At 45.3% G+C, this 13,625-nt stretch overlaps 1 protein-coding gene across 1 annotated transcript; it reads left to right on the top strand.

Moving 5' to 3' along the window:
* The first annotated feature begins 367 nt into the window (after positions 1-367).
* On the top strand, positions 368-8,506 carry b3galnt2 (beta-1,3-N-acetylgalactosaminyltransferase 2). Its single transcript, XM_037466349.2, has 12 exons — positions 368-643; positions 1,278-1,404; positions 1,728-1,828; positions 3,489-3,688; positions 3,841-3,936; positions 5,395-5,502; positions 5,601-5,679; positions 6,206-6,389; positions 6,718-6,843; positions 7,034-7,193; positions 7,277-7,333; positions 7,719-8,506. The coding sequence occupies exons 1-12, from the start codon at positions 535-537 to the stop codon at positions 7,854-7,856; spliced, it is 1,485 nt and encodes a 494-aa protein (XP_037322246.2). The 5' UTR covers positions 368-534; the 3' UTR covers positions 7,857-8,506.
* The last annotated feature ends 5,119 nt before the right edge of the window (positions 8,507-13,625 follow it).

Genomic DNA, 13,625 nt, shown 5'->3' with positions numbered 1-13,625 from the left:
TGACAGAAAAACGACTGCAGTATTTAATAAACATGGTAAGATGTGCCAGAGAGATACTGTTTGCAGCTCAAATTAATGTTTTAAAGTGTCGGTTTACCTTGATGTGATGAACTATTTAATGTATTTACCTGCAGTTTAAGAAAAAAGTTTAACCATGTGGCTTGCACTATTTCTTTATGTAGAAACTAAACTATTATACACAGACTAAATTATGTTTATCCTCACCAATTTAAATTTAAATATTCACATTTTGTTTTCCCCGACTACGAAACTGTTATGATTGGCTGGAGACCGTCAAACACCATCTCCCAGAGCGCACCGCGGCATCAGTGCGGGTTCTCCCATTGGTCGCTTAAGTCCTAGTGGCGGAGGCAGACGCGAGGTAGTGGTGGGAGCCCGGCGGAGTGCTGCGGAGCTGAAATGAAGCGCGCACACACGTCGGCGCCTCACACCGCGCAGCGCCGTGCGGCTCAGGAAGAGGCTCCGCGCCGCTGAAGCTGAAGGCTCCTCCCGCTGAATGAAAGGGCTCCGTCCATGCGGAGGCTCGCGCTCCTTCTGCTGCCCTGTGCCGTCGCCGTCCTGCTGCACTTGTGGTTGGCGGAACGACCCTCCCACACGCCGCCGGACAACAACACACACTCGGGTACTTTTGACCAAAAATGCCTCGCAACTTTTTTTTGTTCCTTTTTAACGCCCGAACCGAGCGGCCGGCTGACTTTAGTTCAACCGCCCCGTGTGTGTGTGTGTGTGTGTGTGTGTGTGTGTGTGTGTGTGTGTGTGTGCTGTGTGTTGTTAGTGTGTGTGGGAATAGGAGTGAGTGAGTGAGTGTTTCGGGGAGAAGTGACGGGAATGAGACCGTTCTCAGGGGCTGGGCGTCGATGGCACGGTCTAACGCCTGGAAACGAAGCGTTTTCCGTCCGGTTTGCTGCTCGCAGGGATCAGAGGGACCTTCAGAGGGAAATAGTTTCACCACCTCTCGATGCATGCAGACAATTGTCATGATGTAAATTCTAGGATGCACCTCACAGTGAGTCGGATCCAACTAAATGCAATAGAACGCTGCAGCCAGAATCCTGATTTGAGAAGAATATTTTAAGCATCCAACAAAGTGTGGATTTTGATCACATTTTGAAAATGTTGTTTTTGTTTGATTGTTACTTCCTCGTTATATCCAGATGTGTGTCATACTTACTCTTATCCTCACCCACATCATTATGACGACCTGTCACTTCTTACCATTCCAACGTGTCATCGTGGCTTTCTGTTTTCTGATGCAGATGAATCGGTACCTTTCTATGAAGTTCTGGTGGGGGTGCTGTCAGCGAGACATCATTATGAACTGAGACAAACCATAAGGGAGACCTGGCTCGGCTACCTGCGAGATCACCCTCACTTCAAGCACAGGTCCGTGAGCCCGCAGCTGCAACTTCAACACTTGTTTCTCTCTCCTTCCTTCTCGCAGATTAAATAAAGCCTGCATCAAATAACCGACCGACCCTTTTTTATCTTTACCTGACCCGCGGCCAAAATTGTTCTCTCTTTCATTCTTACCTTTTTGCCCTTTCCCTTCTTATTCAGCGATCTGAGCAAAGATAAGGTTGTGATGGCCTTTAAGCAACTCTCAGTAACCATGGCAACGGAGGGTGGATTAGATGGACAAGCTTTAGGAATCGTACGGCGCACACAAAAGAAAGGGCGAATGCAGTAGTGTTTGTGCTTATTTTCAGAGTGGGGGTGAAGTTCATCGTGGGGAAACATGGGTGTCCCATTCCAGAGGAGGACAGAGAGGATCCCTACTCCTGCTCCCTCCTGAACCTCACGCAGCCAGGTGATATAACGACGATCATAATAATGTTCAGAATGAAATACATCTGCTCACAAACGAGAGGGGCCAGCGGCCGTATGGAAAGACTGCGATCTCTCGCTTGGCTGTGCAGCCGTCAATAGCGGAGGCAGAATTACAGGGGACAAGTTGAAAGAATCAAAGAATTCATGTTCAGAAAAGAACTCAAACACCTTTTTCATGTTCAGGCACAGCTCAAGGACACCATTCTTTTCCTCTCCCCACCCAAGGCCCAAGCAGACATTTCCCCCGGCCGCCAACATAAAGCGTATTAACGCTCATAAAGGGAGAACCATAGGAAGCAGCGGCGCGCCCTATAGGAGATAATTGAACAGGCTCGCTGTCAGAAGGAAAAGCCTCGGTAATTGTTATGTCTCTCCCCGTCACACAGCCAGTTCAAAGCAGCCATTTCACCACTTTTGCCGTTGGGTTCATTTGTTTCGCAGCCTTCATGGAAACACAATTACTGCTCATCAGAATAGACTTTTTCAGACGGTAGCCTTTAGTGTCACGGTGACGTTCTCTATTTGGTTTTGCCGGCCCATTCCTAATGGTCGCGAGTGTTGACGTGAGTTGCTTCAGAACAGCAGGAAAGCAGGCGGCCTTGCAGCGAGATGCTCGATGTGATCGGAAGAGAAAGTGACAGCCGGCCCTTTTAAACACCGTTGGGTACCTGACTCCGGGTTCAGGTCAAAGCACACGTTCAGCGGACAATTTATTGCGGTTGAAATATTTTTGTGCGGTCTTCGTCCCAGGGGATTTGTTTGTCCGACTGCTTTAGAATGAAGGCTGATTTCCAACTCGGACTTTGTTTTAATCATTATTTTTCTGTTTTGTTTGTTTTGTATTTGAGAGGAATGAGTCAAAATGTTAATTCTTTTTAGACTGAAATGGTATTACAAAGCATATTAAACCATCTGATTCATTGTCTCAGCTCTAGTCAAAAACATTTCAACAAATCAATTAACATAACATCACACAATTTTGATTGCTTTTGGTTTTAATGTTGCAAAAATCCAAGGAACCCCTCAAATGTGACTGTCGTGTGAGCGAGGTGGAATTGAGAGCAAGGTTCCCTTTTTTTTTTTTTACTGTCCAGAACAACAGGGATGTACATGCCAGTAAAGTGACCTCTATTGTTGTTGATTTCTTTTGGCTATGTATGCATGCGTGTCCTCACAGTCTGGGAAAATCCTGCTGCTCAATTCCACTCGGTGGAATGTGAGAAACATTTAGTTTGATAAAATGCTGCTTTCTCTCTGTCTGTTCTCCACCTCTAACTGTCTTTGCTTTTGAAGTGAGCTGCAGAACTTGTGTAGAATGTATATAAAGTAAAAAGCCTGCTTCCCTTTAACAGCCTTGATCTTTTCATTGATCTCCTGGGTAATAAACTGCTCTTTTGTAATTAAGAAACCACGCACACACGAGCCAAAGCTCGCTTTGAAGACGGCGGTCCCAGGAACCGGTTTCTCAAAGTGCTGATGGTGCAGCTTTACCACAGGCCGCCGCCTTCTTCTCCGAGCGCTCGCCCTCCACCCGAATCGCCCGGCCCCCATTGCACAAAGCGTGGCGGTCAGCATGTCGGGATTGCGATGAATGAGCTGTGTGCTTGTGCAGTAATCTCTTCTCTCCCCCCCCGTGCCAGTGGCGGGCCCGGATGCGGAGATAGAGCTCGTGAGGGTGTCCGACCCCTCGCTGCTCGCCCCCTCTGACGCGTCGGCCGTCGCCTTGGATTTCAAGGTCCTCCACCCGGTGGTGATCACCAGGCTCGGGGTGTTCCCCAGCGGGGCCCGGCCAGAGTTTCAGAGCAATGTGACGGTGAAGCTTCTCCAGCTGGACCAGGAGGTAAAGGAACCTCCACCTCTGCGCAGGGGTCAGGGTTGTATGTCGGCTTCCCGTGGAGGCTGGTAGACCCCATCCCTCGGCCTTTTTTACAGTCTGCGTAGCGTTCACAGTAGATGATGCTGCATTTGCCACCCCTGGACCTTGTTTTGCAGGAGGCTGTGGTGACGGCTCGCTTCAGCGCCATCAGCACGGGGACCATGGTCAGCGGGGTGTGGTACAAACCGGTGGAGCAGTTCATCTTGCCTAAGGTCAGTTTCTGATGTCCTGCCGTACAACCCTGAGATGATCAGTTAAACCCCCCCCCCAACAGACCCAATGTCTCCCAGAGTCTCAACATCTTATTATAACTTAACTTATTAAGTTACCGTATTTTCGCGACTATACGGCGCACTGAATTACAAGGCGCACCTTCAATAAATCGCCAATTTTAGAACTATTTTCATATATAGAGCGCACCGGATCACAAGGCGCATAGAAGTAACTGCAGTAAAACGTTTGACTGGGGCTGCGTTATGCATCCACTAGATCGGGCTGTGCTAAATCAAACGTTATTAAGCGTTCTGAAAACTCTTCACTCCCATGGTAACGTTGTTCAAACGTTAATGTGGATATTAACAATATCTCTTTCGTTATTGGTTAATGAAAACATCTCTTCTCATCATCTTCTTGGCAAATGCTTTGGTGCATCTTGCACCGAGAGGCAGCGCTGGACGGTGGCGCCTCGCGGCGGACCGTCAGCGCGATCCCGACATCCAACTACGAGCTTTAATATACTGTAGCGACTCTCGCTAATGAATCTCTGGACAATGTGCTTATCTTCTGGTTTTATTGTCGAGAAACAGGCTACTGTCGGCCGTAGCCTACGCCGAACAAAAACACACCATCGCTCTCCAAAACAACAACAATTCCCGCGTCCCCATAGGTGGCACTAAGATGAGTGACGTCACATTGTGCGCCCTTCACTGAACATCCCAAAACTCTGTAAAGTGCAACGCCGCTCCAGAACATGAAAACACAGTCCGTTACAATACGCTGTTGGAGCTGGAATTACCGCGGCTGCTGGCACCAGACTTTCCCTCCAATGGATCCTCGTTAACCAGTATGGATCAACCAATTGAGCCATATATACGGCGCTCCGGATTACAAGGCGCACGTGCCGTTTTTTTAGGAAAAAAAGGATTTTAAGTGCGCCTTATAGTCGCGAAAATACGGTATTTGGATATTTCAGAACTCATGGAATATATATATATATATATATATATATATATATATATATATATAGTCACATTTAAATAAAGCAGTTCCTTCAAAGTTGAATGCATCTATCTAAACTGTATCCAAAATAACTCAAGATGGACTTTTCCTCGACTTAGTAAACAATAACAATACATAAGAGTCTCAGGAAATAAATTCATTATATACAGAAAATAGGTTTCTGATTGTTATTTCAATTCCCCTCCACCACCCCATCCAAGTGGAACTCATTACAGGTTTAAATGTAGTGTTTTGCTGCTGTTTCAAGCTCATTTTAACTCTGATCACATCCGTCACCCTAAATGTTGCTTTGGCGCCGCCCCCTGTTATAATGGGAGGGGAAACACTGAAGGACATGACGTCGGTGTCTTCCATAGAAGCTGCGCTGCTCATTTTAAGTGGTGCTTGACAGAAGAACAGGATGCAAAGCACTGATTGTCCCTTTATTTCAGGGCTTTGAGGGGACGCTGGTTTGGGAGAACATGGCTTCTGCTGGATTAACAACAGTCAACTCCTCCGTGCAGCTCAACGATGGAGGAGGCGTCCTCAAGATCTCATCTGTACGTATAGACAGGAAATTATTAATAAATGTATTAACAATATTCCCTTTCAAGTTTTAAAGTCACGGATACATTTATTTTATTTTGTTGAATTGCAGATTGCAGAGGGCTTATTGCCTCATAGAAGTGCACTTGGATTTCCCGGATTGGCTGGAGGCTTCACATTTACTATCTATGGTTGGTCCTGCAACAGGGTTTAAGTTGGAGCCTTTCAAAACAATGTGATTAAAATCAAATGAGCCAACTGTTGTTAAAATGAAAACATTCTTGTCTCTTGCAGGTCATTATATTGGCTCAATTTCTGCCTCAGGACTAGTGAATATTTTCCAAATCCCAATTCTTTTCCCCCCCCTTCTGTTCAGTTGTGTTGAATTATTGATGTACTTGCACTTGTGTTTGCATTTATAGTTTATCTGGAAATGGATTTTTAGCCATTTTGAGGAAAACAAAATTAAGTTCACCATCCAACACCTCTGAAAACAGAACTAAAGAACCATTCAGTAAAATGTTACAATTTGATTTGGGATGCGACTGATTTCATTGATTATCCTTCAAATGTGCCTCAATATGTTTAAACGGGTGTGTTTATGTCTGTGTTTTTGTCCTTTTTTTTTTTTAACCACTTGGGGTAGAAAACTTTAACCATTTGCTCCATTCCCCCCCCCCCCACGTCTGCTCCCTGGACCCCCCCCCCCCATGTCAGATGAAGACGGCCTGTCGGGGCTCCTGCGGGGCCGCCCGGCCAGGATGGAGCGCCATGCCTGCGGCCTGAGGCGGGAGGACGCCGCCCTGCAGCAGGAGAGCCTCCGGCACGGCGACATGGTGTTGGTGGACGTGGTCGACACCTACAGGAGCGTGCCTTCCAAACTGCTTCAGTTCTATAAATGGTACGGCAAGTGCTAATGACTCCATTCTCTGTCTCCAAATTGGCCGGCGCCCTCTGAGGAAATCAGCGACCCGAAATGGAAGTGTGTCGTCGCCTCAAAATCTCTCGCTGTTACAATCACGATTGCGTCCGCTCAGTCGGAAAAGTACAGTGGCGAGTCATCAGTCGGCCACACGGACGGTCGTCTCAAGCTCTTGCAAGTGTTTTAGTTATTTGCGAGACCTGCCGCCCTTCGGTCTCCGTGGTATTTGAAAGTAAATCCACTCTGGGATATTGCCAAGAATCAGAAGGTGGCCTTTAATTACGGTTTCAAATTCCCTCTCCGGCAGGTCTGTGGGAAACGCCGACTTTAATCTGCTGCTGAAGACGGATGATGATTGTTACATCGACGTGGACTCGGTATTAATGAAGATTGACCAGAAGGGTCTCAAGCGCAGCAACTTCTGGTGGGGGAAGTAAGTACAAACGGATCCTGTTGAGGACGTATATTTTGCTAGTGTTTATTTTTTATTTTTTTATAGTCCACTTCTGTTTTCCAACTTGACTTCAGTCGGCTAAATGAAAAGAATGCGCTGTCAAAGCAATGATGGCTCAGTTTAAAGGGAGACGGCGTGTGATGATGACGTGTCGACCGCCCTGGTCTAGTTTCCGTCAGAGCTGGGCGGTGGACCGCATCGGGAAGTGGCAGGAGCTGGAGTACGCCAGTCCCGCCTACCCGGCGTTCGCCTGCGGCTCCGGCTACGTGGTCTCTCGTGACCTCGTCCAATGGCTCGCCAGCAATGCGGATGAACTGAAGGCCTACCAGGTAGAGTAACCCGGGCCGGGGGGGGGGGGTAGAGTCGAGAATCTGATGGGAGGAGGGTCTGTCTTGGGTGTGCTGTTTTCCAGGGAGAAGATGTGAGCATGGGGATATGGATGGCGGCTGTTGGACCACAGAAATATCAGGTAAAAAAAACACTCCGTACAAACACATGCAACACCAATGATTTACATTTTCCTTTCCTTTCCTACTTTTGGTACATATTTACATTTGATCAGCCTGTTAGAGAAAGAGTTATGACGTCCAACACGTTGCCTCATCGTCCCTGGTGTCTTCAGTCTGCATTCAATATCTGACTGTAAGAATTAGGGGTAAAAGTGTAGTAATAGTGGAGGATGTAATCATGTATACAATACTTTAGACACACGCATCACACTTGTGTGCAATGCCCCCCGTGTTAACGGTCTTACTTGAGAAGACCTTGATCAGTGGGAGTCTGATAAACAAACCAGCCCGTGCATGTTAACAGCGCCCCCCCCCCCCCCTCCCTCCCTCTCTGCTGTTGCCCAGGACCCCGGCTGGCTGTGTGAGAAAGAGTGCTACGTGGACATGTTGTCGTCCCCCCAACACACCGCAGAGGAGCTGCACATCCTCTGGGACAGGAAGAGGGCCTGCAGAGACCCCTGTGGGTGTCCCTGGGGACACTAAGTTTGAGTTTAATTCGTTAGTTTTATGATAAAACAATTGGAGAAATGTGGGGACTAAATATAATGTTTTAGATTTCATTGGTTATTAATATTAACAAAGTAGTATTGAATACCAACATGAGAACATTCGCAGCTTTAGAATACATTAAATACTTGTAACTGTAGCGTTGTGTCAGCATTTGTTTCAAGCAGTTCTTGTATTTGAGATTCAAAATGTCTTCAATGGAACAGAGAAAATGTGGATGAAGACTCGATTAAAGGATGCTTTAGTTATGTGATACAGACAAAAACCACATGCAATAGCACATTGTGATCACATCATGTGAGAATCACTGCTGTAAAACTTTAGCCTGTGATCATATAGCTGTGGACTGCTTGGCATTGCTATGTTTTGTATGATTGTCACACTCCTTCACGATAATGTCTCACAAACACACACACACACACAGCGTGTAGTGTAACTGTCATTGTGCAAATAGTGATCTGGCCTTACTCTATTTGTGAGGCGTCATGTATGTCAACGCTTGTGATATCAACACAGATTTGAGATAAAATGTTTGCGACAACATATTCTGGAGCTTGAACAAGACGCACTCGTTTACCGCTGGTTCTATAAAACCCTCACAGGTAATAAAGTACACTTCAGAGAGACGGCGACTTCCTGGTGGTTTGTTTTTCGGGGACGCGTCGCTGGGGCTGCTGGTTCCGCGCTGTGCCTGAAGGGTTGTTTTGGCCGTTATTGCTGCTCAGTCGACACTGGAGACAGACTGCGAGACGTCGGCCCCTTCATCTTAAGAGGAATATTAAATCCCTTTGATGTACATCGGGGGATTGTTTTCCTCCGACAGTGGCAGACATCGCTGGACTGATGAATACAAACCTGTGGAGTGTTGTTGGAATAAACATAATGTACCTCTTATGGTCTAAACGTGGTTGTTTTGATGAAGCTGCAGTGATTTCTTTTTTTCTTTGTAAACAAAAGATGATGCTTAATATTTCACATTATTTTAAGTCGTTTGTTTTGATTCAGAGCCCTTGTCTGCGCTTCCTTTCTCTGAAGCCCTCTCCTCGTCCTATCGCCGGCCCATCTTGGTGAGTCGCCTCCGCATCCGCCTCCCTCTCCTGCGAAGGTAAGATAAGGACAAAGGTTTTCCTCCCATCAGCATCGCTCCCGCTGATTTGCCTCCAAGCCCTTCAATGTGAAGGAAGAGAAGTGTTGAAATAACACCTGGGTGGGTGGGGGGGGGGGGAAAGCAGAAAAAACCCTTCCTCTTGTCCCTGCACCGGTGCTCCTGTAGAAGATGAAGTTATTGAACGGGTCTGAGCGCTGTGGGGCTATTGTCACTCACCGCTGTCCAACGTATCTACTATCGGCGTTTTCTTCTCTTATGGTCGCAGACGTGCTCCGGATCCCCCCCCCCCCCCCCTCTTTGCTTCTGTGGGTGATTATCAGCCAGCTCGGCTCTCTCATTTATGCCCATCCAAGCAAGAACTATCAAATCAGCCTCATCATAATGGCTTGAGACAACTTCTACGAAGCTTACCTTTATTTTGCAGCTGAATGGCTCCTCGTGAAACTGCAATGCACATGCCTCCGTCTAAGCATGCAGTTTAACACTCGTTCTCAACTCGCCTTATTTTCTGTTGAATTCATTTTAAACAATAGGAAGAATAATACTGCCTCATATTTTGAGGAATAAATATGCCCCCTTTTGGCATTAGCAAGGGTTAAATGGTGGCAATAATTCCTTTGTTCTGTGTGAAACTGATATTTGTTCAATGTGTGATCACAACCACCAAAAAGTATTGAAAGATCTCAGCTTAAGAATATCAGATTGAAGCCCATGTTTGATATAAATAAACCCTCCACGTGTTGAATCGTTGGCCCTTAAGCAAGCGTGGAATCTTTTCCGAGCGACATGGAGAGAACAATTCCCTGAACCGCTGACTTATTTTCATTCCATTAATAGTTTGCCATGAAAGTGAAATCATCAGTTTAGCCTCTGGCACACAGTGAGCACTAAACTGGGCGCTTGTGTTAATTGTATTTATAAATCCTTTTCATCTCAAGTCTCACCTTCTCTTAAAACTCGTTGCTCTGCAGATTGAATACAAGAATGTGTTGACATTACAAATCTGAGGCCTATATTCTGGTCTGGTTTCATTGACTCACAATTCTGTGGGCCTTTTATAGTCAGGTGATCAGCTCATCACAAAGACAATAATTCTTGATCTTAATAATGGATGATGAACCGGATGTTAGTAAACACTATAAAAGTGCATATTGTTATATTTGTGCAATTTAACCTTCAATGTTTACAGTTGATTAACTGTTAACCTAATTAGTTTTAGTTAACTTTCTCAAGGCTTGATCCCTTTTTGTGCTTCTGATTTCCTCGTCTTGAAGCGTGTCAGTAAAAAGGCTATTTGTTCAGCATCCGGACCGAGTCAGTAGGCTTTATTTTTCATTGTATGGTTTGTCAAAATAACTAATAATATCTAGCATGTAAAAAAGGATTTAAAGTTATAGTATGTTTAAAAAAAAAACAAAGATCGTAAATAGTAAAAAGGATATTGTATTATATTAAATAATAATAACATCCTTAACTACCTCAGGAATAATCCAAGCTATAGATTAGATGCTACCAAAGGTGGTGCGTATCCGTCGTATTCCACAGCACTATGGAAACATGCAACGTGTCAAAGTGAAGGCACTCTGATTGGGATCAGGACAAAGCTGGGGTTGATTGACAAATGTGTGTGTAACACACATTGCTGTCAATCAACCCCCTCTTTATTCCAACACGCCCCCCCCTCCCTCTCCTCTGTTGGCAGAGGAGGAAATCATTTATTCATGAGGCATCTAAAACCAGTAGTTCTGACTGATTCGGATACGCAGGAATGAGGTCATATCATTAGAAACTCAACTGCGCCCTGATCGGGCAACACTTTCATTCCCAAATTGTACCGCATCCCTCTCTCTCTCTTTCTCTCATTTCCGGCTACGGTGAGTGAGCCTGCTTGGGTTTCGGCTGTCACTTCTTTCAAACCTTTGCAGAACACAGCTGTGTGACATTGTGTGTCGGGCAGACGACATTCAGCAGAAGGTTGACTACTAGACAGTACACGTAATTACACACGTCGTGCACAGACGGATCTATCGGGTGAATCAGACTTTTTTCATAAGCCCTTTTGAGCCGGGCTGCAGTAACATGACATATTTACTACTATAGTGTTTGGTAATTAGTCCTTCAGTTATTACTGAAGCATTACTGACAGTCCTTGTGATTCGAGGGGATCACAAATTAGCTCGCTGGTCTGATGATGAGATTCAATCATCACCCATATGTGCAAGAAACGCCATGTCAGCTAAGTGAGTCCCGTTGCTCTCAGTTCAGCATCTTACTTCATTTGAAAAAAAAGAATAGTAATAATGGATGAATCCGAGGCAGAGATGTCCTGACTTTAATTCCTTAGTGTGGCTCAAGTTACAAAAACGCTGCAATGCAACCCAAAAACATCTTTTGTCACACTCCTAGGCGGTTATTCATTTGGACGCACTAATCTAAACCTGCTGACATCATCAGGGATTCTCACACGTTAGAAAGCCTTGAGCGGGATGACCTCCAGACCCCCCCCCCCCCCCCCCCACCACTCCATCCCACTACTCCCTTTTCTGGCATTCCCTTAGCTGAAATAATAAAGGCCTAAAATAGAATCCCTGACAAATAATCTCAAAGGAAAGGAAGGACGATATCAGACGGTTTTAACTGGCTGGTGTTCTCCTTCAATCAGGGATTTTAAACTCTGAGAAAGTGCTTGCGTGCAGCCAGCACTGATTGCAGGTGGAAACAAGTGGGCACTTTGTTATTCCTCTTTAGTCCCCTTGGAACACGAGGGCCCGCTGAGGTTCTTTGCAAACAACTGAGTGCTGGCAGATTTATGCATGAGAACACATGTTTCTCTGGGAAAAGTGGCATGAATATGATTAGCACACAACCGAAGAAAGCTGCTTTTTTTCAAGCCAATGGATGAGGTGATATTCAAGGACATGTCTGACGGTAGTTTATATTGTTATTCTCATCACATGCCACGAGAAGACTTTGGGTTATTTTTCTGTACCACAGTTGCAAACATTTGGCTTTAATGCCATAAGCATTACGTTTTATTTCAAATACATTATTTTTGATAGTTAAAGTAATAGTAGGGCCGGGACTCGATTAAAAATATTAATCTAATTAATTAGAGGCTTTGTAATTAATTAATCGAAATTAATTGCATTTTAATTGCATAAATATTTGACCTGAGAACAGTAATAAGTATTTTTTTTCACATGGATTTTTATTTTTGTTCAACCAATTCCAGCAGACAAGTGTGTTGTGTTGTGGATTCCAGCCTGAGAATCTATGAGAATTGAGGTTGGATTCAAAAGCATCAACAGGTGTGTGGTGGAACAGTGCAGGGAGATAGCAGGAAGGCTGAAGTGTGGAGGATCCTCAGTTCAAACCTGCTCTCTCAGAAGGAGAGTTTGGTTGCAGTCAGGGCTTCAAACTGTAAACTTTGAAAGAGTTTTGAGGTTTAGCAAACAATCCCAAGGTCTAATATGAGAAACGGACACAATGAGGCATGTGCTTGAATAGCACAGGGGAACAACTGAAGGGCTGCAGGCTCCAACCTGCTGTCTGAGGTTGTGGGTTCATGCCCCTTCATGCAGACATCACTTCTGCTTTGAAAGAGTTTTGAGGTTTGAGTAGCAGTCTCAAGGTTAAATACGAGAAACAAAAATGTAATTTGTGCATGGTGAGGTAGTGCAGCACAAGAGCAGAGGAGCTACTGTCCTTACCCTGTAGGTTGTGAGTTCAAGCCCAGTCTTGGGTTTGAGCCTTTGGCTTTACTTCAGGTTTGAGTAGCAATCTCAAGGTTAAATACCACAAACAAAGGGTTGGTCAGTGTGTGGTGAATTAGCACAGCGGAAGAGCTTCTGCCACAAGCCTGCACTGCATTTGAAGGTTGTGGGTTCAAGCCCAGGCTTGGGTTTGAGACTTAGGCTTTAGTTCAGGTTTGAGTAGCAATCTCAAGGTTAAATACAACAAACAAAGGGATGGTTAGTGTGTGGTGAAGTAGCACATCGGAAGAGCTGCTGACATAAGCCCCTGCATGGCCTGCACTTGAAGGTTGTGGGTTCAAGCCCAGATGTGGAAATAGCATTTAAAAAGAGTTTTGAGGTTTAACTCACATGCTCAAGGTTAAATAGGAGAATCAAAGTTGCCAAAATGTGACCAGGACTGGTAGTGTAGGGGTGCAAGAAGGAGCCGAAAGCCTCTGTAAGCGCCGCCAGTGGGTTCAAATCCTGCTCCTGCCAAGTCTTGAGCACACTACCGCGGAGGTAGTTGTGGGGGCATTGTCCCCACTGGTTGTTTCAGAGAAGTGAACCCTGGGGGTTATGCAGAAACACAAGGCGCGTTCACTTGGTTATGATGGCATTGTCAAGAATGATGAAGAATCTTTTGAATGATGAATTGACTAAATTTGATGTTAATTGCTAATTAAGCTTTTATCACTTATTAGCCATGCTACATAGCCTATAGAGTTCCACCTTTTTGACGAGAGAGAAGGCCGGATGAGTCAGTAAAGATGAGCAGATGTGTCTCATTCAGTGGTCACACTGACATGAAACTTATTACAACCTCTGAGGGCATTTTTCAAGACAATCACATGTTTGTCTACTTCAGGGCATCCTGTGGACAACCTTAAACTGACAGTCTGGCAC

This window comes from Pungitius pungitius, chromosome 13, assembly GCF_949316345.1.
Source record: "Pungitius pungitius chromosome 13, fPunPun2.1, whole genome shotgun sequence".
Lineage (NCBI taxonomy): Eukaryota > Metazoa > Chordata > Actinopteri > Perciformes > Gasterosteidae > Pungitius > Pungitius pungitius.
This window is presented reverse-complemented; position numbering and strand designations above follow the sequence as displayed.